This window comes from Saccoglossus kowalevskii, chromosome 13 (assembly GCF_978046115.1).
Source record: "Saccoglossus kowalevskii chromosome 13, keSacKowa6.1, whole genome shotgun sequence".
Lineage (NCBI taxonomy): Eukaryota > Metazoa > Hemichordata > Enteropneusta > Harrimaniidae > Saccoglossus > Saccoglossus kowalevskii.
This window is the reverse complement of record NC_140653.1, coordinates 17,822,899-17,846,900: the sequence shown is the minus strand read 5'-3', so window position 1 is coordinate 17,846,900 and position 24,002 is coordinate 17,822,899. Positions and strand designations below refer to the sequence as shown.

General features: G+C 34.0%; 2 protein-coding genes across 5 annotated transcripts in view; one reads left to right on the top strand and one right to left on the bottom strand.

Annotated features, from left to right (window-relative positions):
* Positions 1–22,228, top strand: part of LOC100371977 (uncharacterized) — a 27,903-nt gene extending 5,675 nt beyond the window's left edge. The window contains exons 4-17 of one of the 2 annotated variants that reach the window (XM_085506999.1): positions 509–631; positions 1,987–2,057; positions 2,624–2,730; positions 3,928–4,115; positions 4,890–4,961; positions 6,376–6,530; positions 7,726–7,815; positions 12,937–13,062; positions 13,749–13,793; positions 14,390–14,552; positions 14,772–14,902; positions 15,219–15,467; positions 16,535–17,683; positions 18,347–22,228. In XM_085506999.1, the coding sequence (XP_085363125.1) occupies positions 509–631; positions 1,987–2,057; positions 2,624–2,730; positions 3,928–4,115; positions 4,890–4,961; positions 6,376–6,530; positions 7,726–7,815; positions 12,937–13,062; positions 13,749–13,793; positions 14,390–14,552; positions 14,772–14,902; positions 15,219–15,467; positions 16,535–17,683; positions 18,347–18,421 (2,744 nt within the window). In that variant the 3' untranslated portion in view covers positions 18,422–22,228. The remainder of the gene's footprint in view (positions 1–508; positions 632–1,986; positions 2,058–2,623; positions 2,731–3,927; positions 4,116–4,889; positions 4,962–6,375; positions 6,531–7,725; positions 7,816–12,936; positions 13,063–13,748; positions 13,794–14,389; positions 14,553–14,771; positions 14,903–15,218; positions 15,468–16,534; positions 17,684–18,346) is intronic. The other variant, XM_085507000.1, reaches the window with a different exon arrangement.
* The window catches only part of LOC100371826 (protein mono-ADP-ribosyltransferase PARP14-like), a 61,206-nt gene continuing 59,298 nt past the window's right edge, over positions 22,095–24,002 (bottom strand). For all 3 annotated transcript variants that reach the window (XM_085506996.1, XM_085506998.1, XM_085506997.1), the window contains one exon: positions 22,095–24,002. In XM_085506996.1, the coding sequence (XP_085363122.1) occupies positions 23,722–24,002 (281 nt within the window). In that variant the 3' untranslated portion in view covers positions 22,095–23,721.

The following is a 24,002-nucleotide window of genomic DNA, read 5'->3' as shown; positions in this document are numbered from 1 at the left end:
ATACTACAAGATCTAGCTTTTTTTTTTATTTGATTTCATGATCAATGAAAAGTTCAAAGTACAGTTGAACCACATGTAATTACCCAACCCACTGGCCCTGAATTTATCCCGATAATTGATAGTCTGCATAGTTGTTTGCATAACCGTCCTTTGTTACTAATAAGACCCTGAAAAAGTACACGGAGTAACAATAGTTTATTAATTCTTATTACCGGTATGTTTTGACTGTATGACTTTCGTCATGATTGTGAAATCATACAAAAATCAGATGTACCCTAATTATATGATTATAAATCACTTGTGGACATTGTACACAGACAATAACTGTTTCAACTGTATTACTTCGCCATGGCTTTTCAGTGATTTGTTATAAATCTCAAGGAAATTCATTGCATGAACAAAGCCAGTGCTAAACTAATTCGCTACCACAAAAGTTATAAATATGGATATCGCTATTCTGTTTTTTGTTTATTTATTTGTTTGCTTGTGTTTGTTGTCTCTTCCACAGGTCGCACGGCTATTCACTGTGCTTCCAGAGGAGGTCATGCAGAATGTGTAGAAAGGCTATTACAGTATCAATCGCCCGTCTTTCCTGGAGATTATCAAATGCTGACCCCTTTACATCATGCTGGTAAGTTGTCAAACCCGCAAGATTACAAGAAATCAGTTCATGCCAATCAGTGAATAGTCGGGATAGTTAATCAAATTTGGAGGATCAGAGACCAGTGCACCATCATCGTACAAGTATACTCTGGGGAATTACCTGCTTTTATTCCCAGTGCTGCATGTGAACAAAACTTTTTTGTTTGGCTGAAAAGAAATCAAACTGCCCGCGCTTGAATGAAACTGACAAGGGGTGGTTATTAGGTCATTACCTGAAGGCATGTCTAACTTATAGCAGTAGGATTTATTGTCTGTTTGTCAGTTAAAGGTGAAACTTGTGTGGCGTCAGCTGATGTTTCATTTGGAGAGGTTGCATTTCAAACACTCCCGCCGTCTTTTCCTCCACCTGCACCTACTGAATAATTGATGTGACTGAGGTACAATAGAAACCAGACTTTACTTTCATGAGATGTTGATTAGCTGAATTTGAGACTTATCCTTCCAATATATCGTTTGATTGATCTTCTAGATTCATCTGCACTTCCATTGAATGTAAAATAATACTGGCTGCAGGCCCTTACAGTTAGGCACTGCAGGAGTCAGATAACTAATGAATGATACAATTAAAGAGATTTCCCATCATTCAATAGATCTTTTTTACAATCCAAATAACAATGGACTTAGCTATACCTACAGACAATGTGGTCAATGCCTTACAATTTTGTGATTTACTATACTTGACCCTTCCCCTTTGACCTTAGAATGTCACAGCAAATAAAACACTGAATTATTGGTGCATTGTGACCGCATTATATGCTTGGCAAGTGAACATGCATGCGTATTTGAGAAGAGAACAATTGTGAAATGTGAATGTTAGTCGTTTTGAATTGACGAGACATTGCAGCTATTATTGTCTCTTTGCAACGGAATTGTTGGTAGTTTCTAGTTAATTGTTAGTCCAAAGCCAGAACCTGGTTGTAGATTTGGTGGTGTGTGTGTGGGACTCTCAATTCCTGAACACACATGTACGCAGAATAGGTTCAATGATTTATGTCATGCAGACAAACAAGATGGTAAAATGGTGGCCATTATTTGTGTAAATACCCCACGATTCTTCTGCTTTTATCTTTTTAAGCGTACGAGATATTCAAATTAAATTGTATTTAATTGATTTTCCTAAAACTTGTTGATTGTCTTTTGATTAAATATGATATGCAAATTGTTAATTTCATAATTTTAAAATGTATGCGGAACAAAATTTTGTGAAATCCACTTACTGTGACTCCCCGTCTTTTCCAGCGTAACTTATATTTGCTTATAAGTCCTCCTTGCAAGACCAACAAATGTCACGTTGTTTTTATCATGTTTTCTTTTCATCTTCAGCGATTGGTGGACATTACCATTGCGTTTTAGTGTTAATAGATTATCAGTCTCCTATTGACCCTAAAGATCTGGTGAGTTTGATTTTCAGTTTTCATATGTGTGATTTTACCCAAAAGTTGCATATTTCACTTTGGTAAAATACATTTACCAGTCACCATACTTGGAAGTGCTTGTAAAACACGCACAGTTTCCTTAGCATATGGTAATAGATATAAAATGAAATTGTAGAAGAACACACTTTCCTTCAAAATTTAGTGAACATTTTTATGTTTTGTTTTTTCTTTCTTTTTTTTTCTTCTTTTTTTCTTCTATAATTTAAATCAACATAATTTCTTTCATACTCCTTACAGTTCTTGATCAATTTTTTTTAAGGAAATACCAAAAAAAATATGACAGTATATTTTGTTAATGTTGGCTTTGACATTCAATGGGTAAAATACATACACATGGAATAGAATCAACCTATTCTAGTCCAGTTGTGAGGAGATGATCAAATAAACGGATCTTGGCTAGTGCAGATGCTATTTGTATAGTTTTGGGGAATCATTTCCAACAGTAGGTATCAGATTTTATAAATGTAAATAAATAATTTTATCATGGCAAGCTTACAATAGTTTCTCTTATGTTTTCCTCCTAGAACGGTAAAACTCCACTATGTCTGGCCTCTCAGTTGGGTAACACCTATGTATGTAAAGAGTTGATTGAAAGAGGTGCTAACATTAATGCAATTGATGATGAATACATGTGAGTATCTAGTTATTTGTGTCTCTGTATTACACATTACTGTATATTTGTGTATATTTGTAGCACATGTGCTTTAATACATTAATTACAGAGGTGTGGGTATGCTCACAATAAGTTATAAGTTGTACATGATTTATGGATGCATTTCTTTTAGAACCAATATGGTCTTGCGAATAATCGCATTTGTAATGCCATCAGTATAGGCGCGGTTACGAACAAATTAACTGTGTTTTAGGGTGTAAATTTCATGAAAGTCTCTGTGACTTGCTGTCTTAAAGTTGAAAATTTGATTTTGAATAACTTGTCCCAAAATTAAATCCGAAAGTTACAGCACTCGCAAGTAACACTGATTGAAAACTGTCATTACTTGCCTTCACTGCAACAAATCCTGTTGTACATTTCTGTTTCAATTCCGCCTCAGGTCATGAAAAACATCACTGACCTAGGGGGTATGCTTAGTTTGCTCACATGCTGTGACAACATGTGACAACATAATTGTCCTATGGGGGAGGGGGCATAATTACTATACATTATATAGCAAGTATAGAACAAGTTTACTAATAAATAACATTTATTTCATTAGTAAATACAAAGAAATTCTCTGTAATTAGTATTTGGTGGTTGACAATAAAGAGGGAAAATGGTGTGGTTTCGATTATGTCCGATCATGAAAATGACCAATAACAAAATAACTTTCACTTTCCCAAATTGGTTAGATTTCAGTATAATCTGGGCATTTATTTAATAATGTAATATATATATATTTCTTTTTTCATAATGTTCATGTTTGATCATTAAAATATTACCTAGTGTGTATTTCCCCTCATTGCAAACTCATCTGATAATGTATTATTTAATAATATAATATATTTGATTACACATTCAAATACACCACGCTCTTGTCTCTTCGACAACTTAACATTCACAGGTGTTTTTCTTGCTTTGACCTGGGGTGTTTTGCCCTGGAGTGTTTGTTCAGGGGCAAGCCGCTAGGGGATGTTCTACAGTAACATAGCGAATGTTTAAATGTGTCATGATTTGAATGTGTACATGTAACACATTTGAACAGGGTCCCACAGCACCATTGATTCTACTCGCAAGGATTTTTACAGATGGTTACATTTCATTATTGTCACTGCCGGACGTACAGATAATGCTATATCATCATCACTGTGTTTGATTGATCTTGCTTTAAAGGACCCCTTTAATGTATGCGTGTAGCCATGCCAACAAGGAAGTGGTACAATTGTTGGTGAAGAAAGGAGGCAAGGTCAATATGAAAGACAAGTCAGGTCATGATGCCTTTTATTATGGTGAACATTCTGAACAGCCTGATATCACACGATATTTAGAACATGCTCCCACAGTGGCTAACTGGAACGTCAGTGAGTAATCTTATAGTTCATCTAATTACCGGGATAGTGGACTTTTTAATAGTGATGTTATATCGACTGTTTTTGAATACAACATTTAATACTACATGTACATGTAGCTAATAGGGGAATCAATTTATGTATATGAAGTTAGGAGAGGGGGTCGTAAATATCACAGTCGTTCCTGGATCTGGATTAACTTTTAAGCACCCTTGTCGTAAGTACATGTGCTATATCAGAAAGCTGTAGGTTATTATTTTTACCATCTGCGTTTCATTGTTTTCTTACCAATGCTCAACACATTTCTGAAAGTGTATTTCACACTTCCAGGCATACATTTCGTACCTCTTAAACATAATGAAATCTAGCCTTGATTTCATGTACATGTATGTTACTGGTATGGTTTAAAACTCATTGAGCATGTGCTGGTGAACCACTTGTAATCAGTACTATTACCAGTAGCACTGTTTACTGGATGGATGGATGCACCTTTCCCATTTAGGTAAACCACAGTAAAAAAAAAAAAAAAACAGCATTAGAGAGTTCATTTCAAAGTATTATCTCATTTAATTTTAGTTTGCAACATGAAAATGCTTTGCCATTCTAATCAATGGTACATTTTCATATTTATTTTTACTCCCATAATGCATTGCACATAATTGCTCAGTAACAAACTTGATGGAAATATGGCTGGATTTATATGTGACAGGACAAGTCACTATCTGTTCGAATCTTTTTGTAATCTTTTTTATTATTATTTTCCCCCAATCTGTACTGCCATGCCAGTGTTAACTAAAGGAATGCATAAACTGTTGGATAAGTATACAAAAGGTCAAATACCATCAACCGGTAGTGAGAGTGAGTTATTGTTGATATTTAGTTGATGGGTGTCAGGATTTATTCTATATACAATGTAACGGCGAAATCTTGTTGACCAAATGATGCATGTTTGCAGTGCTTGAAATATCAAATTATTCTCTATATACTGTAAAATACTTTATTTTAGCTGGAATTAATTTTCGCTGAAAAGACTTTTTTGGTGTTTTGTGTGGAATTTAATATGGAGTTGAATGTAAAATATAGAATAAAAAGTTATATTGCTGGATTTTAGTTTCACTGAATCATTCCTTCAACAAAAATACATATATCAAAAATTAGTTGCAAGCGAAAATAAAGTATTTTACAGTACGCATAAATGCATAAATCTAGAATAACCATTTTATTTATTGGAAAGACTGTCAACAAGACTTCAACCATTTGGTATTGAGCATCTTGCATGTGAGGGTTGTTGATTACACTTCGGGGATGTTTTGATTCAAATTGAACACATTGTCCGCTGCTATACACCAACTGTGGAGTCTTTCAGCCGATGATGCATTTGTTCTTTGAATGACAAGTCACCTTTTGTCACCTGATACAAAAAAACACCTGCATAATATTCTTCATATTATTTTTTCGACCTGTGTAGCATCGTTATATTCATGAACAAAAAAATTAAATTAAAATGCAATCAAATTTGGCAAGACAAATCATGGCATTCAACGGTTAATGTTCTTGTAATGTTTAGTTTTTGAAGGGACTACACTATGGTATAGGTGAGGGATAAAATCCATGAAATAGATTCTCTTTCTCTACCTAAGTATTCTGAAATAAACAGTATGACATTTCAAATACTGAAGTGACAGTATCGTAGTAACTGTGCATGTACATGCTATGCTCATAGACACTCAATGCAGGAATTCGCTATGATTACATGAATTCATTTCTGGATTTTTTGCTCAATAATACACATGTATATGTTACTCATCGAATATAGATATTTGTACCCTGAGTGCAGGGTATTCACTCTTCCTCTCCAAATTTTGTAAAAGTGAATTCATGTAATAACCCCTTTTATAAGTATTGTTATTGTTGTTTGCATCACAGAAAAAATATTATTCTATTCAGATACTCCTGTGCCTAGTGGCTATTTTAATGTTGGTACAAAATGACAGCTAAGCTGAATGCAACAACTTTTGTAGTGATTGTAATGGATACAACTGTAAATCATTATTACACTTCAATAAATTGTGTATGCAATATAACAACAACAAATAAACAAAATAGAACAGAATGTGCACTTACATGGTTGCTATGACGATATTGTCTCTTTATAGCATGCAACTATATTTTAAGTATGGTGAAACGTTTTGGTGGGATAACTCATAACGAAAGATTGCTTCTCTCACCCAAATTTGAATAATGTTAAGTTTTATTTTTATATCAACTCCAGTGACGCCTGAGACTAACAACTTTTACGAGGAGGAAGGGGTGGATGTAGAGGATGGGGAGATAGAAGGTCATATAAATGATGCAGATTACGTTGGTAGGTTCAACAATGATGACACCGATGACGATAATAATGTGTCAGAAAATGATGATAGAATGGTGAGTATTTATTGTAATTTTAACTCACCCTATAGTGGAGTCACAACCAAAGATTCTGTGTTCAGATTGAAATTAAAATTCGTTTGCTGTTATTGAGATATTAATAGTGACCGTTTTTACAATTTTAAAACAATTGGTTTTACTACTGAATGATCAAATTCATCTTTCAGGGCTAATCAGTGTAAAAGATATTTTTATGGTGCTTTTTCGAAAAATAATTACAAGAAATTTCCAATAGTCTTAATAGCATAACTCAAGACAAAATAGCAATGCTGCTTAATGCATTGTGTTATATCCAGTTGTTTGTGTGAGAGTTTTATATAAACAAGTTTAATAGATTTTAATTGCTGTTGTTTTGTCGGGCGAGATGCAAGTCATAGGTGTGTTTGTTAATTAAGTTTGAATTGTCTAGTTAGACTTCAAAATGTTTTCTATAATTAATATTCAATTCGCTGTATTATTTCTGTTCAGCAATAGCTTTGATGTTTAATTTAGATTATTCGTATTCCTATTATATCATACAATATGTATTTGACCTATGACGTTATTACCGCGATCAGTGATTGGTTTAGAACCGATCTATCACAACTTGAGTTTTGTGTCATGTGACACTTGAGGTTCTCGCGCCATTGTTATCGTTATTATTATTTTTACGTTTTGTTGTTGTTTCATGTCGATGTTTCCTTTTCAAAGTTCAATAAATGTCAATCCTGACATGAGACTTTCCGACTTCGTGAATTGTTCCGACCTATAGTGTACAGTGGCTATACTTCGAGCCAAATCACAGCCACATATTTCTTAGAAATGTCTTGCAATTTACATGTGGGTATGAAAGCCATGTTGTTCCATTATATTTTGTACTGCATATCCACACTGAATACAAATTATTTCTCAATTCTTATAACATTTCGTAAACTGTCAACCTGGATGCCTATCATTTATTAAATAAACATGTTCAGTGCAAAACTAAAGCTGTCATTATAAACAATAGATTTGCCTAAAACTGCAGATTTGTCGTTTTTACATTAAGTGTATGCACTACTAATAATGCAAATACGGTATTCCTGATTCCCAGAAGAGTATCAACTCTACATTGCATGTGATATCAATATTGTCATGTACATGCTAGCCAAGCAACTAGTGAACACAAAACTCTGCCTTGCATTACTTCAATGTTTTCTATATTTGACTTCAGTCTAATGACCTGATAGATGCAGTACAGTATCAGAATAACATACAAGCACAGCCGCCATCAAGAGAAAATCATTCTATGCAGGACATCAAAGTGAGTGAATGACCATGAGTTGAGATTACAATGACCTTTGTGGTATGAAATGGGGATATGTTCTATAGCTATTAGCATGATATTACAGCAATTCCAGGCACTGATTTGATGCTGAAGTAGTTCAGGATGTTGATAACTTACTACAGTAGGTTACACATTTTGTTTTCACATTTACAGAAGTTGTAACTAGAAATATAAACATCGACTGCGAATCAGAGGAATGATTGACAGATATTGCCCACAATGTTTTCTATTTTTGCTACAAAGTCAGGTACACCTAGACTTTGAGGCGCGTCTGTCTTTCATTCATTTTTGGTCGGTCATCGTGTAGATTGCGTGTCTACAAATCGGCATTTGTCCAAGTTGTTTAAGCACCACGATGGAGAAGCAAGGAGTCAAAAAACCAGTTGAAGTGAGAACAAGAGTTGTCGATTTGTATTTTCGTGGACTGTAATTTGCTGAGATTAGAGATCGAAATGGTGTTTCAAAGCAGACAGCTTAAAATATCGTCAAATGGTTTGTAACCACCGAGAGTATCCTGCCAAGAAACTGACAACGTTATAGACTATGTCGAATATTATAAAGCATTTACGGGCGGGAAATTCATTAAAAACTACTTGTGTACGGCGACAACCCTCCCTGACGTGTGATCGTGTATTGCCAGCCTGAGTGATAAGGTTTTTGACTCCCATGTGCGAAGCACAAAATGGGAGTCTTTGCAGTTAGTGTGTCTGTATGTGTGTATGTGTGTATGTGTGTATGTGTGTATGTGTGTATGTGTGTGTGTATGTGTGTATGTGTGTCCGACTGTTCCACTGCTATCTCAAGAACCATACATCGGTTTTTGATGAAACTTGGTGCATAGATGCTCTGGGCCAATGCGCAGATTTGATTAGGTTTTGGTAAAAATCCATGCTCGTTAATTACCTAATTTGCATGATATTTAGCTAATTTTTAGCTGTTCTATGACTGTTCCACTGATATCTAAAGAACCACTCATTGGATTTTGATGAAACTTGGTACATAGATGCTCTGAACATATGCGCAGATTTGATTAATTTTTGGTAAAAATCCGTGCATATTAATTACCTAATTTACATGATAATTAGCTATTTTTTAGTGGTTCCATGACTGTTCCACTGATATCTAAACAACCACTCATTGGATTTCGATGAAACTTGGTACATAGATGCTCTGAACTAATGCTAGGTTTTGATTAGTTTTTGGTAATAATCCGTGGATACTAATTACCTAATTTGCATAATGATTAGTCAATTTTCGGTTTTTCCACTGATATCTCAAGTACTAATCATCACATTTCAAATGAAACTTGGTACATAGATGTCATACGACACTGCACAGACCTGATAGTTTTTATGGTAATATCAGTACATATTAATTACCTAATTTGCATAATTAATTAATTTTCAGCATTTGATATAAGTAGTTAGCATTACATTTCAATGAAACTTGGTACTTACATACTCAAGGACTATGCAGAGATTGATTGTTTTCGATAAATATTTGTGCATATTAATCACCTAATTTGCATAATTAGTTAATTTTCAGCTTTTCCATGAGTATCTCAAGTACTAATCATCGCATTTCAATGAAACTTGGTACATAGATCCTTTAGGACTATGCAGAGATCTGATTAGTTTTAGGGTAAATAATTGTGCATATTAATTACCTAATTTGCATAATTAATTTTCAGCTTTTCTACTGATATCTAAAGTACTAATCATTTACATTTCAATGAATCTAGAATTATGCAGACCCAATTAGTTTCCGGTAAATATTTGTGCATATTAATCACCTAATTTGCATAATTAACCAACTTTCACACTGATATCTCAGGTACTATACATCACATATCAATGAATGTACATGGATGCTGTAGGACAATAGACAGACCTGAATAATTGTGGGTTACAATCTGTACATATTAATTACCTAATTTGCATAATTAACCAATTTTAAGCTTTCACACTGATATCTAAAGTACCGTAAAAACTCCAAAATTTCGACCGGTTTTAAATAATTGGCGTTAGAAATGTGACATGTTTTTAGAGTCGTAGCCGAGTTGTAACTCAAAATCTAAACAAAGTCATCAATCAGTGAGTATTATGACAAGCAAAACAAAACATCAAGACGCGCAGAAGAGGTCAGCACAAAACTAATAGGTCAAAAGACAAAGCTGTCTCGCACTACCTAGGAAAACTTGCGAATGTTCGAAGTACAGGTACCCATTGGACAAAAGATACATGGAAGTTTAGCAAACTATCTCCCCGACCCAGTGCAATGTATCCGGTTAGAATCAAAGCTCACGTGTCCCTTATTTGAGGGACCAAATTCTGCCGTAAATTCGCCCTTGGATTAAAAAATAAAATGGGATTTAAGAAAATAAAATGGGACTTTTAAGGTGTATTTTGGCGTCATTTTTCGGACATTTCAATCAATCCTGCCGGCTAAAATAGAGTCTAAGTTTTACCGTAGTCATTGACGTCTGTCTATTCAAGAGTACACGTGTATGATTTTTATCGTGACTAGCGTGAGCGGGTAAGCTTCCTTTCGAGAATGAGCTGTTATCACTGTGAACAATGTTAAATTATTCTTCAGATGACCAGTTTATTTTTTAAAAACAACTAATTTTTTTATTTAAAAAAAAATCATGCCGTTTTCGCATCAAAATCCAAGCCAAAATATCGTACTACAACATCAATCTCTTCGCATTGCGTTCAATAACATTAACATATTTAAATAAGCTATGGTAATTTGAACACGTTGGCATCATCCAGCTTTTTGATTGGTTAATTAGCGATTTGACCTATTTGACCTAAGAGAACATGGCGGATATCCTACAGCATCAAACGTTTATACGAGACCGGAATCATTCGCTTACGATGAAACTTAGTTGACTTTTATTTGTATTTCATAACCATTCAACAAATTTATTTTGTGTACATTATTATAATCACTACTGAGTACAGTAATAATCAACAATTCAGAAACGCAGCATGCCGAGATTTTTGTGTTCGTTTTTATTTGAAACTTCGTTTATTTAGAATATATTTTCGTTACCAATAAAATAAAAATCTCTCAGTCAATCAGAAACCCGGATTCATGCCTTCGAGGAAGGTCCCGTTTGAACGCTCACATCGTTTTTTTTTTCGTTTGGGGGAAAACTAAAACTGGTCGCAATTTTCGAATAAGAATGAGTCGGCAATTTTTAGTGGAGTCGAAAATTTGGAGGTAAATAAAACACCGAAACCCGGCAAATAAATAGCCAATCGAATTTTTAGAGGGGTCGAAATTTTGGAGTTTTCACGGTACTAATTATTCCATTTCAGTGAAACTTAGTACAAAGATGCTCTAGGACAATGTACAAACCTAATTAGTTTGGGGTAAAAATCTGTTCATATTAATTCCCTAATAAGCATAATAATTCATAATTTTTTGGTTCTAATCACATTTCAATTAAACTTGGAGACATAGATTTTCTGTTACATTGCGCAGACCTCATTAGTTTTACACTCAAATCTGGTCATATTAATTTTCTGATTTGCATAATTAGTTTTCAGCTAAGTAATTTCGAATTATATTTAATGTGTCTCCAATACTCTCAGCACATGGGAGTTCTTTCTAAGCTTTCTTTGATTAAAGTGATTATTTGGTCGCACATCAACCTTTTGGTTCTCATCGTCGAGAACTAATAATCGAATAACACCCATTCTACTTATGTATTCAATTTCATTATTGATATACTGGATGAAGTCTTTATAGGACATTTGTTGCAGGCAGCTTTCAGTTATATGCATCGACGTGATACGAATATTTTCATAGTAGGAATAATGATCAATAATTCTGTCATGATCAGTCGGTCAGCTGGTTCTGTAAAATAATGTTCTTTACAGTGCCACCACTTTATGCGCCCTCTCACTGAAATAACATGTGACGCAAATTGAAGTACAAAACTAAGTTGAGAGCCTCGATCGTTTATTGGAGGAGAAATTCAAAACTAATGTACTACCACTTTTATGGGCGGAGCTTTCTTCCAGTGCGCTTCAAATTGTAGACATGCTGTCTGCATTATTTGTAACAACTTCTGTAAATGTAAAAACAAAGTGTGTAACCTATTGTAGTAAGTTATCAACATCTAACACTACTTCAGCGTCAAATCAGTGCCTGGAATTGCTGTAATTTGATGTGACTAGGTTATAGCGGTAAGGTTATAGCTATTAGTATGATATTAACTTGATGTGTGGCTTAATGGTAGGAAGATTGTGGGTATGACTTGTGTTGTCAGCTGTTCACTGAAAAAAAAAATAGAATACATACTGCCCACTTGCCAGGCTTTGTTATTTATTGTTGGGAATACGGCGTCCAATCAGCAGATTACTGCGTGATAACCTAATCTTGCCCTAAATCAAGGTCTGTAATTAGACTTTTCATCTCTCTCAAAGGTCATTTGGGCTCAATACATGTATTTTATGGTAAACAAATTACGGTAGCTTATGACCCTTTTATTCTGGTTCACAAAACTGAAACATGTTTTAAAACTACAGTACATTGTCAACAATTAAAAATGGATCATGCAGTACCTCTTCTACCAACCATTTCAATTCTACATCCAAACAGTTCTGAGCTCTGTGAGAATTTCTGTGTGCTCCAGGTGTCTTTGCATTTCAAAATAATTCACAAGTTTTATAGTGAGAAGCATTGTTATCAATAATTTATTATTTACTTATGTAATGTGTTGACTCAAGAACACACGCAACATCAAAGAAACCCTGAAAGCTTTCAAGTTTAACTTCTTGTTTATTCCGCCATTTTCAGTTATCCCAACGGCACTACTTTTTACATATCAATACACTTGGGTGATCAGGTGACATATAAAACCATTACACAAGTATGTATTCTGACGCATGCAATAAAGTAGTCCCACAAACGTCACAGACATATTTAGGCAGATTACCCGACACAATTTACATATATGGTGATTTTGAAAACAACTTAAACTAGCTAAATGTTATGTTATTGTGCATATCAGTGGTTTAGTTATTTGTATACTAAGGTATATATTAAAGTACATTGATCATGGCATTTGTCAATTGCTTTCAGGAATTAGAGGAGGAGAACGACTTGTTAAACGAGGAGTTGGCCAAACTCAACGTAAGGTACAAGGATGCAGTGAAGAAGATAAGAACTCTGGAAAACGAGTTGAGTCAGGAAGCTGATAGACAGCAAGTAAGTTATCATTTTACTCTCAATTGCAGACTGTCTGACCAATTTTTATGAACTGGATATGATTTGGACGAGTTTGCCTTTATACGTTTTATGGTCATAGATTGTGGTCGTAGATTTCAGCCATTAATATCTTCCCATGTTCATCAGCTACATTGTAGTTGTAGCTAATGTGATTGATGATTTATAAGTCAATCCTGCAACATAATGACAAAATTCTGTACTGTCAAGATCAATACAAAGCCGTTATGAATGTCTTCTCTGGAAATGCATACTAGCTGAAAATAACGTGAAGTGCACACCGTTTAAATCAATAAAAGAAACATGTTTGTTCAAATATGGTCAAACAGAACCGAATATGATATGGGAAATTATTATTGCACTGCTCAATCATTGGGTATCTTTTAGCGTTTCGTGGCCGGGCAATGCACGATGGAAAATAAATGTTATTACTGCACATATATAGTAGAAGAGTAGATGACAAATATTTCTATTATTTTAAAGTCGGCTCCAATCAAAACATATCAGATACAATGTAGGGTCACCAAATTACTTTTTGCACAAAAAGTGGGTCAAATATCCATGAAAAAGTTTTTTTCTTAGCTTTTTAGCCTCTTTGAACACACTTGTGCAATTATGAAGACATTGTCGTCTAAAAGAATAAATGTATTTTCAATTTTGATTTTCAGTGCTCAATATGGGATGATACAAAAGTTGAAGAACTAGAGAGTGAGGTAAAGATTGTTATATTAAGTTGTCCATTCACTTTGTTGTGATGCTTACCTGTTTTATATTAAATACATTAACTGGTATGTTTTGATATGCACTATGATTTTAGTTTATAGTAACAAAAAAACAGACAATGTCAACCACTGTCCCCACATCACTTCATTGTGGATGTTAGCCATCTATCTAAATTTTAATCTATTTATCACATTGTTATACCATATTAGAAGTGCACGTACACCAAAAAATTGCATTTCTTGTATATCGAATCATTAAAATATTTTATCATTTATGTATTAAGCACATGTGCTACTAATAGAGCAAATATGGTATTGGATTGAATCTTTCAATAACCGACATGTGTGTACTCAAGTTCAAGTAATGTTTACATTCACAAAATGGCTGCCTGTTGGCTATTTTTAATTGGGTAACAAACTGGTACATACATGTATGGTAGAAATCAAGCATATTCATTTCCCACCAGCAAACACCACTACTTTATGCCATGTTCAGGTCCTCAAGATATGATTAATGATATTTTGATAGCGTAGAAATATACATGTATGATACACGATGTTAAAATTAAAATGTCCATTCCTTTCAGGTGACTGAATTGAAAGGTCAACTTGAAAATGAGAAAGTGCAAAGACTTGAGGGTAGCGAGGAGTTAAAACAACTCAAAGTGAAACTGCAGATGTACGAAGATGAAGAAAATGAAGATAACGATAGTTGGGGAGATAGTGATGACGATTTATTTGATTTACCAGGTACTTTAGTCAACATGTTTAAAAATAAATGAGGCAAATTTTCGAGATCCAACATTGAACCAAACCAGTTCATGAAGGCTGTCGCCCATCTTTTTGTGGTTTTCCCAAATCTGAAACTCATGCAAAAAAAAAAATTATCATTCAATAGCGATATACTCTCGTCCATGCACAATCTCATCCCAGAATGCTATTTTAATGTTGACTGTTTTTATAATACAGGTACTGGTAACAATGGTATCAAGAGTAAAAAAGTGAAAAGTCAGCATCCTGATAATCAGTTGCTAGCTTTACTTAGAAGTCAGATTGTGGCGTTACGAATAGAGAACGATGAATTAAAGGCTAAAGTTGAGGTATGTGCATCATTGTTATGTATGTTGTGGCAGCAACTAGCAGCAACATAAGGCACTTGTGGTTGTTGTTGACGTAAACAGTGTCACAGACCTTTTCTTTTAAGCGAGCTAATTGCTTGTTCCAAATTTCCCCAAGGAGAGCTAAAAAAACTCGCCTAGTTTGTTTTTAGTTTTTTTTTCACACATGCAAAGTAAAATTATGAAATATGAAATTCCTACCATAACTAGTAACGCTGCTTTTAAGAGAGCCATTTTCAAAAGATAAGGCCTGGTATCAATGTACAAATTGTCTGAATTCATACATTGTATTAAACAGAATGTGAGCGACCATGAGGTTAATCGCCCAACCAATCACACGGTATCTAAACGGGAATATGACCAGTTGAAATCATCAACCAACACCGAGATGAAACAGTTGATGGAAGAGATTGAGAAACTGAGAAACGAAGTGCAGCACAGAGATGAAGATATTGAGGAATTGAAGAGCGGTAATGCTGAAGAAGTTGAAAATCTTGAATTTCAAGTACAGAAGATGAAGTCTCAACTCTCGGATACCACAAACAAGGTAAAGTTACTAATTAATATAAAGTTTGTCTTTTATTCTGTATTAAACATTGTTTTTTTTTTTGTGAGAATTTGACAAGAATTTAAAATAATTAGTGGTAACTCTGCACATTGAAACAGAAAAAAAACTAATGAACAAGTAAGAAAACATTAAACACCTTATGAATACTGAAGTAAATTTCTGTTAGCTTTTACAAAATAAATCAAATTTACTCCACAATTTTGTTCATGACCTGCAGCAAGTTGGAAATTGTGTCTATTAGTTCAAAAACTTGTGAAGGCGTGAACAAAAAAATTATGTATAAATGTGAAAAATGTTGCACCAAAGTTAGGACAGGACAAATGTTCAAAGGGTTATAAAACGTCATGAGTGCACATTATTCTTACAGCAAGTTTCAGAAGTATTGGGGCAGCCAATTTGTAAACTCTCTAGTAGCGAATTGGCTAACTGCTTGGGTTTTGACTAAACGGTTGGATTTTGAATCTCAATGGTGGTCGCATCCACTTTGGGAGAGTCTATATTGCATAAGAGGACATAGAATGGTCACGGTCAGCTGGCGTACAAGTGATAACATGATAAATGCGATTAATCCACTGATATTTACTATATGGGGATAGCCATCTTGAACACTGCTTGAAACTAAAGAGACAAGTTGAGAAACAGTTTCCTACAAAATGAAGAAAATAACAAACTTTCACATCCAAAGATCTGTTGGGATAACATTAAACCAACCATTAAAAAAAATTAGACGCTGTTTATGTGTGGACAATCCTTTGAAATGAACACCACATTACACAAAGAACATAGAACACATTCCCTGGTATATTCAAAAGTGAAATCACCATCCAACTGTAAGACCCTCACTGATTAGCTCCTAAAATATTACGACTGTCCCCTACTGTTATATAGATTCGCCCAGAGTGGACGTGACCACAAGAAGTTGCCAGCGAGATTCGAAAGCCAACTGTTTAGTCAAAACCTATGCAGTTAGCCAATTCTCTAGCTAGTTTGGCCAGTGATGATTTCTGGTTGGATCAGAAAAGTTTATTCTTCTATTTACTCTGCAGTTATCAGAAATCATGGAAGAGAATGCCAGTCTTATGGACACTATTAGTGAGCAGAATGATGTGACGTCACAGAAACAGTACCTGCAGATACTAGAGACCAATCGGCAGCTACAAGACACTGTCAAAAAACAGAATCAGGAAATACAAACATTGGAACATGACGCTTTGAAGTTAAATGAAAAATATGACGAGATTCATACAGAGAATCAGAAATTGATGAGCGAGAATGAGAGACAATTACAACTATTGGATGCAAATCAGCAAGAGTTGAAAAAGAAAGATGAAAAATATTGTCTTGTGTCACAGGAAAATGAAAAATTACAATTGGATATTAAGCAGCAGTCTGATCTGCTGACAAAAAGTGAAAAGAAAGAAGAAGGAATCACTGAAAAGACGGAAAAACTGCAGGAGAATCTTGAAAAACAAACTGCATTTTTTACGGAGCAGCTTAAACGTGAAGGAGAGAAATATGATGAGTTGTTGCTTCATAATGAAAAACTGCAAACGACGATTCAAAGTATGAAAAGTCACGAAAATAGTCAACTAGATGAACTACTTGATGAGAACTTACAGCTGCATAATACAGTAAGTAAACAGGAAGCTGACTTAGCACAGCTGAGGATGGATACGCAGGATTTTGACAAACTACTGCTAGAAAGGAACAAACTGCAAGATGTTGTTCGGCAGCAAAACGAAATATTGTCCGCGACGGAAAATAATATCAGAAAGTTTGAAGGACTTTTGGCTGAAAACTCCAAGCTGCAGGAAAGGATTCGAAAATCAGAGGAGACTGCAATCCATCATAATGAATTGAAGCACAAATACTTGCGATTACTGGCAGAAAACCAAGATCTGAAAGACTTAGCTGCAAGAGAGCACAAACAACCCAATGGTGTACCTCCCACTATGTCAACAACTAGCACAACTAAGTCCTACGATCAGCTATGTACTGAAAATCGAAAGTTGAAAGAGATGGCACGCAGACAGGCTAAAGCTCTACAGCAACAAGGGACAGTAAAACAGACAACAAGACAAGTAGAGGCCTTTCAGAAACAAGTATCCAGATTACAGCAACAGTTGGCTGAGGCCGACAGTCGTTATAAGGATACTGTTAGTACCTATAGAACTCATCTAATCAGTGCTGTACAGGTAAGTGTAACCATGATTGAAAATACCTCAAGTGTGTGATCAGTACAAATTTATTTCAGAGTCTCGTAAGTATAACTGTTATATTCATTTCGACAGTAATGCAAAAAATAAAAATTTAAAAAAATTAGTAAGTTAGAAATTACACTACACATTCTTGTCTTTTTCCTAGGTTTGGCCCCATTTAAATTTTCTGACTTGTATAAAGACTTGTATAAGGACTTTGATGAATGAATCATTGAAACTCAAGTTTTATTAACTGAGGTTCTGATGATAGAAAGATCAAGGACTGAATTGTTCATTGTAAAATTATCATTTATTTTGGCTTTCGCTCATTTAGATCTTTCCTCTAGCGTGCACACTCTGCCTCTACTTTGTGGCTTCAAGAACAAAAGTGAGGTTCTGATGATAGAAAGATTAAGGACTGAATTGTTCGTTGTACAATTATCATTTATTTTGGCTTTTGCACATTTAGATCTTTCCTCTAGCAGTGAAGCACTGTGTCAATGGGTGATTTGATGTCTCAGAGCTGTTTATTTCATACATAGGAAAAATGACATGCACAACCACACATCATGGCAGTCACTGGAGAGTGTAACTTGGAATATTCTTCTTCCTGGTTGGATTGTATTTCCATTGATGAAATTTTCTCTTTAATTTTTACAGGGACAGATCGATCCTGAAGTTAAACAAGCCTTGAAGCAGATTGTAAAACTGCGCAGTGCTGAACAGTTCTGTTGAAGCTTAATGGTCTTCCACCAGTTGGAGTTGGGCTTCCTTACAATTCTCTTCGCACAAGTGCATGCAGTAATACATTTCTTGTATTTTCATTTCCTAACAAACCCTGAAATATTTTATTTTGCCATAGACACTAAAAAAATGTGGACGAACAACTGCAGTGTTTTCTTTGGAGCAATGTCTTTCCTAAAATTTATATGTTGAAATGTTGATTCACAAACTTTTGTTAATACATATTAATGCCCATAAAATTCTGCATTTTGAGCGCAAGCAGCTGTAATGCTCGGCTGTACACAAGGATATGTGAAATCACTATTACCATGCTTTTCTGAACAAAATATCATGGAAAACACTGATATTTTGATAAATATGCTGCTGTGATACAAAGATGTTATACAAAAGTATTTGTGGAAAAATGTGGCATAATATGATGAGTCATTTGTTGCATGAAATAGCATGCTCGTGTGATATTAAACACAGGATATGTAAAAGATGTTGCACTGTCTATCATCTTTCAAGATGTTTGTTGTACTGGTAGTTGTGTTTTCCTAGTATCTATGCATTTACCAGCATGCCTTGAGACATATTACATATGGTAAACTATTCACTCATTAGTTTTGTTACTTCTTTTTTTCAATAAATTCTCGACAGTGTACATTCTGATCACAAACTATTTATTTTAGTTCAAATAAGGAATTTTGAAAGTAAAAACGCTCTTTTTGGGTGGGGAGGCTGATTGATGTAATCCAGATCTGTGTTATATTAACTAACATTATTTCTTTCATCCAAGGCTGAGTTTAAAAATGACATTCCAGTCTAGTTTATATTTTTGTAGAGTGCACACTTTTTGACTACACTTATCTGTCTTCCAAGAACTGTATAGATAATATTTTAGTTTTAATAATTTCTGTACCTGTGGTTTGCCACCGTCCATAAAGTAGGTATATATTCTGTATGTGCATATTAATTAGGTAATTTGCATATCACCAACCTTTTCCCTACCATTGTCAACTTTTGTCACTATTCACAAAATAGTTCTATAATATGTGCTTATTAATTAGGTAATTTGCATATCACCAACCTTTTCCCTACCATTGTCAACTTTTGTCACATCTTTTTGCTTTGATAGAGGATATTATCACCTGATGTCACTTGATGGCAGAGCAGATTAATACAAGCCAACAGTAAAATCCATGTCAACCATTTCTATGAATAAGTGGTACAGAAGAAAACTTTTTTTTGCATGACTAATTCTGCTCAAAATTATGTTTATGAATCATATGCTAATTTATATTTTAGCATTTCAACTACTTACTTTTTGAAGTTATAATCAAGTTTGTTTCGGCAGATTATAACATTATCCTAATGCTTGATGTGAGTAATTGTTTAGTCTGAAATTCTCACATCAATGTGATAACAAAAATGATACTGGGGCAGGATTTGGTTTTTGCTTATGGTACTATTCAAACATCTATAACATAATGTAATGTTTACCATACATGTACTAACATCAACAGTAATAAGCATGATAATCGTAAATGATATGCATTGGTCCCCTTACATCAATTAAAAGTTTATTAAGCAATATCTTACCAAAACTTACTGCAATTACTTGCTTATGAAACTAATCAGGCAGAAATCCCAAAGTCAATTTTTTTTTACGTAATAATGTTTTGTTTGTTTTTTACCTCAAAAGTGTTTGATCCAAAACTTGAAGTAACAAATTATTGATCCATTTACTCAATATCGCATGTTGTTTATTTTCCTATAGTTGTATCATTTACCCCGATAGTAGACAATCATAACATATTCCATAAGAAGATATTCAATGGTGTAGAATTTACATTTGTATGCTACTCTGCAAACCATGAACCATGACCCATGTACGTGTTTGGTTATTCAATAAAACTTTTTTATTTTCAAATTATTTATTAAAATCAAAAATTTGTCACATCCTTGCCTGCTCACATTACAGTTATGCAATACATATGTAATCTGATTAAGGTACTAATTATGGGTTTTTTTATTCACTTTTTTTTATCACTAATAATTAACCAAAAAGTATTTATTATTGCGTTTTATATTTTTTTTTATATGAAACTTGTGAAGAATTTCACAGAAATGCATGATATTACAAATGTTTGGTTTTCTCGCATCTGTGAATTATTTGATGTGTATTTAAAGTATAAAATAACATTATTGGGCATATTAAGCCATGTCCTAATAACTATAATACTACACTGGTAATTATGCGCATATTTATGCTAATTATTTTCATGCAGTTGGTTGGTATATGTTAATTAGTTAATATTTTTAACTAAGTAAATTTATGTGCCTTATAAAAGTAAACCATGATGGCAATAGTTTTCACCTGTTTATTCCATCCTTACCAGCGATGCCGTGGTTGTATAAACACCATACTTGTCTTCTCAATCACTGGATATTTTATTAAACAGAAATTATAATTGTGAATTTTGAAATGAACTATATTAGTTTGAGCCATTTGTTGATTACATTGCATGTATTTCGTTGTTTATGCATCTATATCACTGCGTTGTGGCATATATATGCATGTTATATATATATATATATATATATATTTACTGGTATGTTTTTTATTTTATTTTTTAAAATATTTTCCGATCATCTTTTTTAAAGTTACTTAATGTTGAATATATTGCTTGATAATGGCGGTGGTTGTCCCACCATGTCACGTTTGTTATGGGGTCCCATGCAACCTACTAGTATACAATGCATGCAGTATACATTTTTAATTAAATGTACGAGTCGACCACCACCCTTTAGTGTATTTCATAAAATTATAAATTAATACAGGAAATGTCTGATTTTTTCTCGGTAGTTGTCATTAATTGCTTGCTTTAAGCTGGTTTGAAAATGAACAAAACGAACTGAACATGTTGACACGAAAATTGAAGGAAATAATTTATCACCATACCAAATTTAAAATCATTAAAAAAAAATGATTTGTTTCTTGTCAGCACACACATCAGTTCAAAACGAGGAGCTCACAAGTTTTTATTTCAATCTGTTTTTTACCAAAATACTGTAAAAATGAAAGAAATAACAGTAAAAAAAGGTGCATCATTGTACCAATTTTTTGAACATCTTTGGACTAGAAATGAATCTTGTTGCAGTGTACACTGATATTGTGATGTAAATATTCATCTTTCTTGAGGGTGGTGGTCGTTGCACTTTGCATGTTCGAATTTCATGTATTAAAACAATGTATTTTCACATTTTGTATAGGTTGTTACGAGTCCCATATCAAACTGGTCGTGTTTATTGTACAAATTTGCACTTCCTGTGCCAGTTGATAAACATTTCCTCCACAGCCGACATGTCACTTAAAATCTGTATTAGAAGCCGCATCTCTAAAAATTGCATTGTTCCATTCTAATAGAAATCGCAGCTTCTAATACAGATTGTACTGTACTAGAAATGGTATCATAGCACCAATGGCAAGCACAAGTGTTCTCGGTCTGTGCACACAAAAATAATCAATCAATTCTGTCCTTGGTTGTTATGAGTTGACAATACCCCAACCATGGTTAAATTGATCAAAACTCGTATTGAACAGTGCAAACTGCTCAATAAAATATCTCTGTTCAGGGTATACGCTCAATTTCAACAATCCAACACAAAATATCCACACAAGACTATTTCAAATAACTTTATTTGACGATTAAGTGATATGGACGAGAAGTCTGATGTCACAAGACATGACAATTGATTTTTATGTATAATTCAGTTAATAATGCAGTATTGTATAAAGTGAATATTACAATTCAACTGTAGTGTCCTTTATATACATATATGTATACTCTAAATACGTACTTTGTGTAATGACGTCATTACCAATTACTAGCAAGATCACAAATAATGAAATAATCTTCCAACTTTAGAAAAATGACACCTCTGATAGAAGCAAACTTACAAATGTTGAATAAAGGCAAATGTCAATCAACCTAAAGATCAAACATCCTAGTTGCTCCTGAAAAAGTATAGTAGTATTTGGCAATCATGAATATTCAAAATAGCTAGATGTTTGCGGCAATGGTCGCTCTTGTAGCTACTGAAGAAGTAGTATAACATGTTTATTAGTTTTAGCAGCTTTTATCTATTTACTTCATGAAATTTCTATTCATGGTCAATTTGTAAAAAGTACCAGGATGTACAATTGCAAAATCAAGATTACCCTTCAAGCAACAATTGCTAACATTTTTAATATTCTTGCGACATTAAAATATATAAACATTTAATAATAAATAATACCACACTTTGAATTATTCAAAAGTACTTGTAGTAATTTTAGTCTATGATTAACTACTAGCACTTTCAATTCACCATACTATTTATCAGACCTAGCAGGTACATGTATTATCTGTTTCAATTTTAAAACTACATTCATAGTATCAACCAATAGAAGTTTTATTTTATTGCAATTTGTAAATTATGGATTCCCTGGATAATTCAAATCTGTCAAGACACACACAGTATACAGATATAATCCAATTAGAATTGCATTTTGTGTTCCACAATACAAGGTATTCTCAGGAGCAAAGAGCTGGGCATTTCCACCACCTGGCAACCATCGGTGAAAACAAAGGGTCTCAGAAAAATGTACATTGGGATAGTTTTTGAGACTCTTCTGAACAGTGTAACAGGATTACCCCTACGTGTGTAATATATATAAATTTATTTGTTCACGATTACTTCAAAGTTGAGTTTATGCAGTTTTATCGACTTTAGCTGTTTTCACCGGCTCTTTGTTTGGCGTTCCACAGATTTCGCTTGCACGGATCCCACAGAAATACATGGCACGCATCTGAGCGACGTAGAACATTCTGTGATATAGCTCCGTCTCTGATAATACCTTGTTTTGTGCGAGTTTCCAAAAATGCAGGAATGACAATACACTGTTATAATACAATTTGGGCTTTGTCTGACATTTCGTGTTTGCCATTTTTGTTTTGATGCAAATGTTGTTGGTGTTGTGCTTGTCCCATGATGCAATGCATATAATGGTGAAGCATCATGTGACTAAACAAGCCAATCAGAAGCTGATAAAGTATACCATGTAGTTTCTTAGTATAATGACAACAATTTTTTTTCTAGCCAAATTCTATTCATAATTGGCTGAGAAACATAAAATGTAAAAAATAAAGAAGGCTATTCCATCACATTTCATCAGAAATTGAAATTATTTACAGTGCAACTAATAAGCTGCAATCAATTTCCCCCTCTAGTCCAACCATTTTTGTATTTTGATGAACTGACAGATTTCATCTGAATGCAATAAGATACTCTGGATATGCCTGGTTATCGTGGAATATGACAAAAACACTGGGATTTGATGGGTTGTCTACTGTGGTATCGTATACATCAAATGGATTGTTAGGATTCTTTGCTGGTGGTAACACAATACTGGAGCTCCCTCGAGTATACTCCCCAGCCAATACCTTGGCACGATACATGTAACGCTTGCCACTTGGTCCAGCTTTTGCATACCCCATTGATGTGGACGGAGATTTTGCAAAGTACGTACCATTACCTAGTGCTGTGC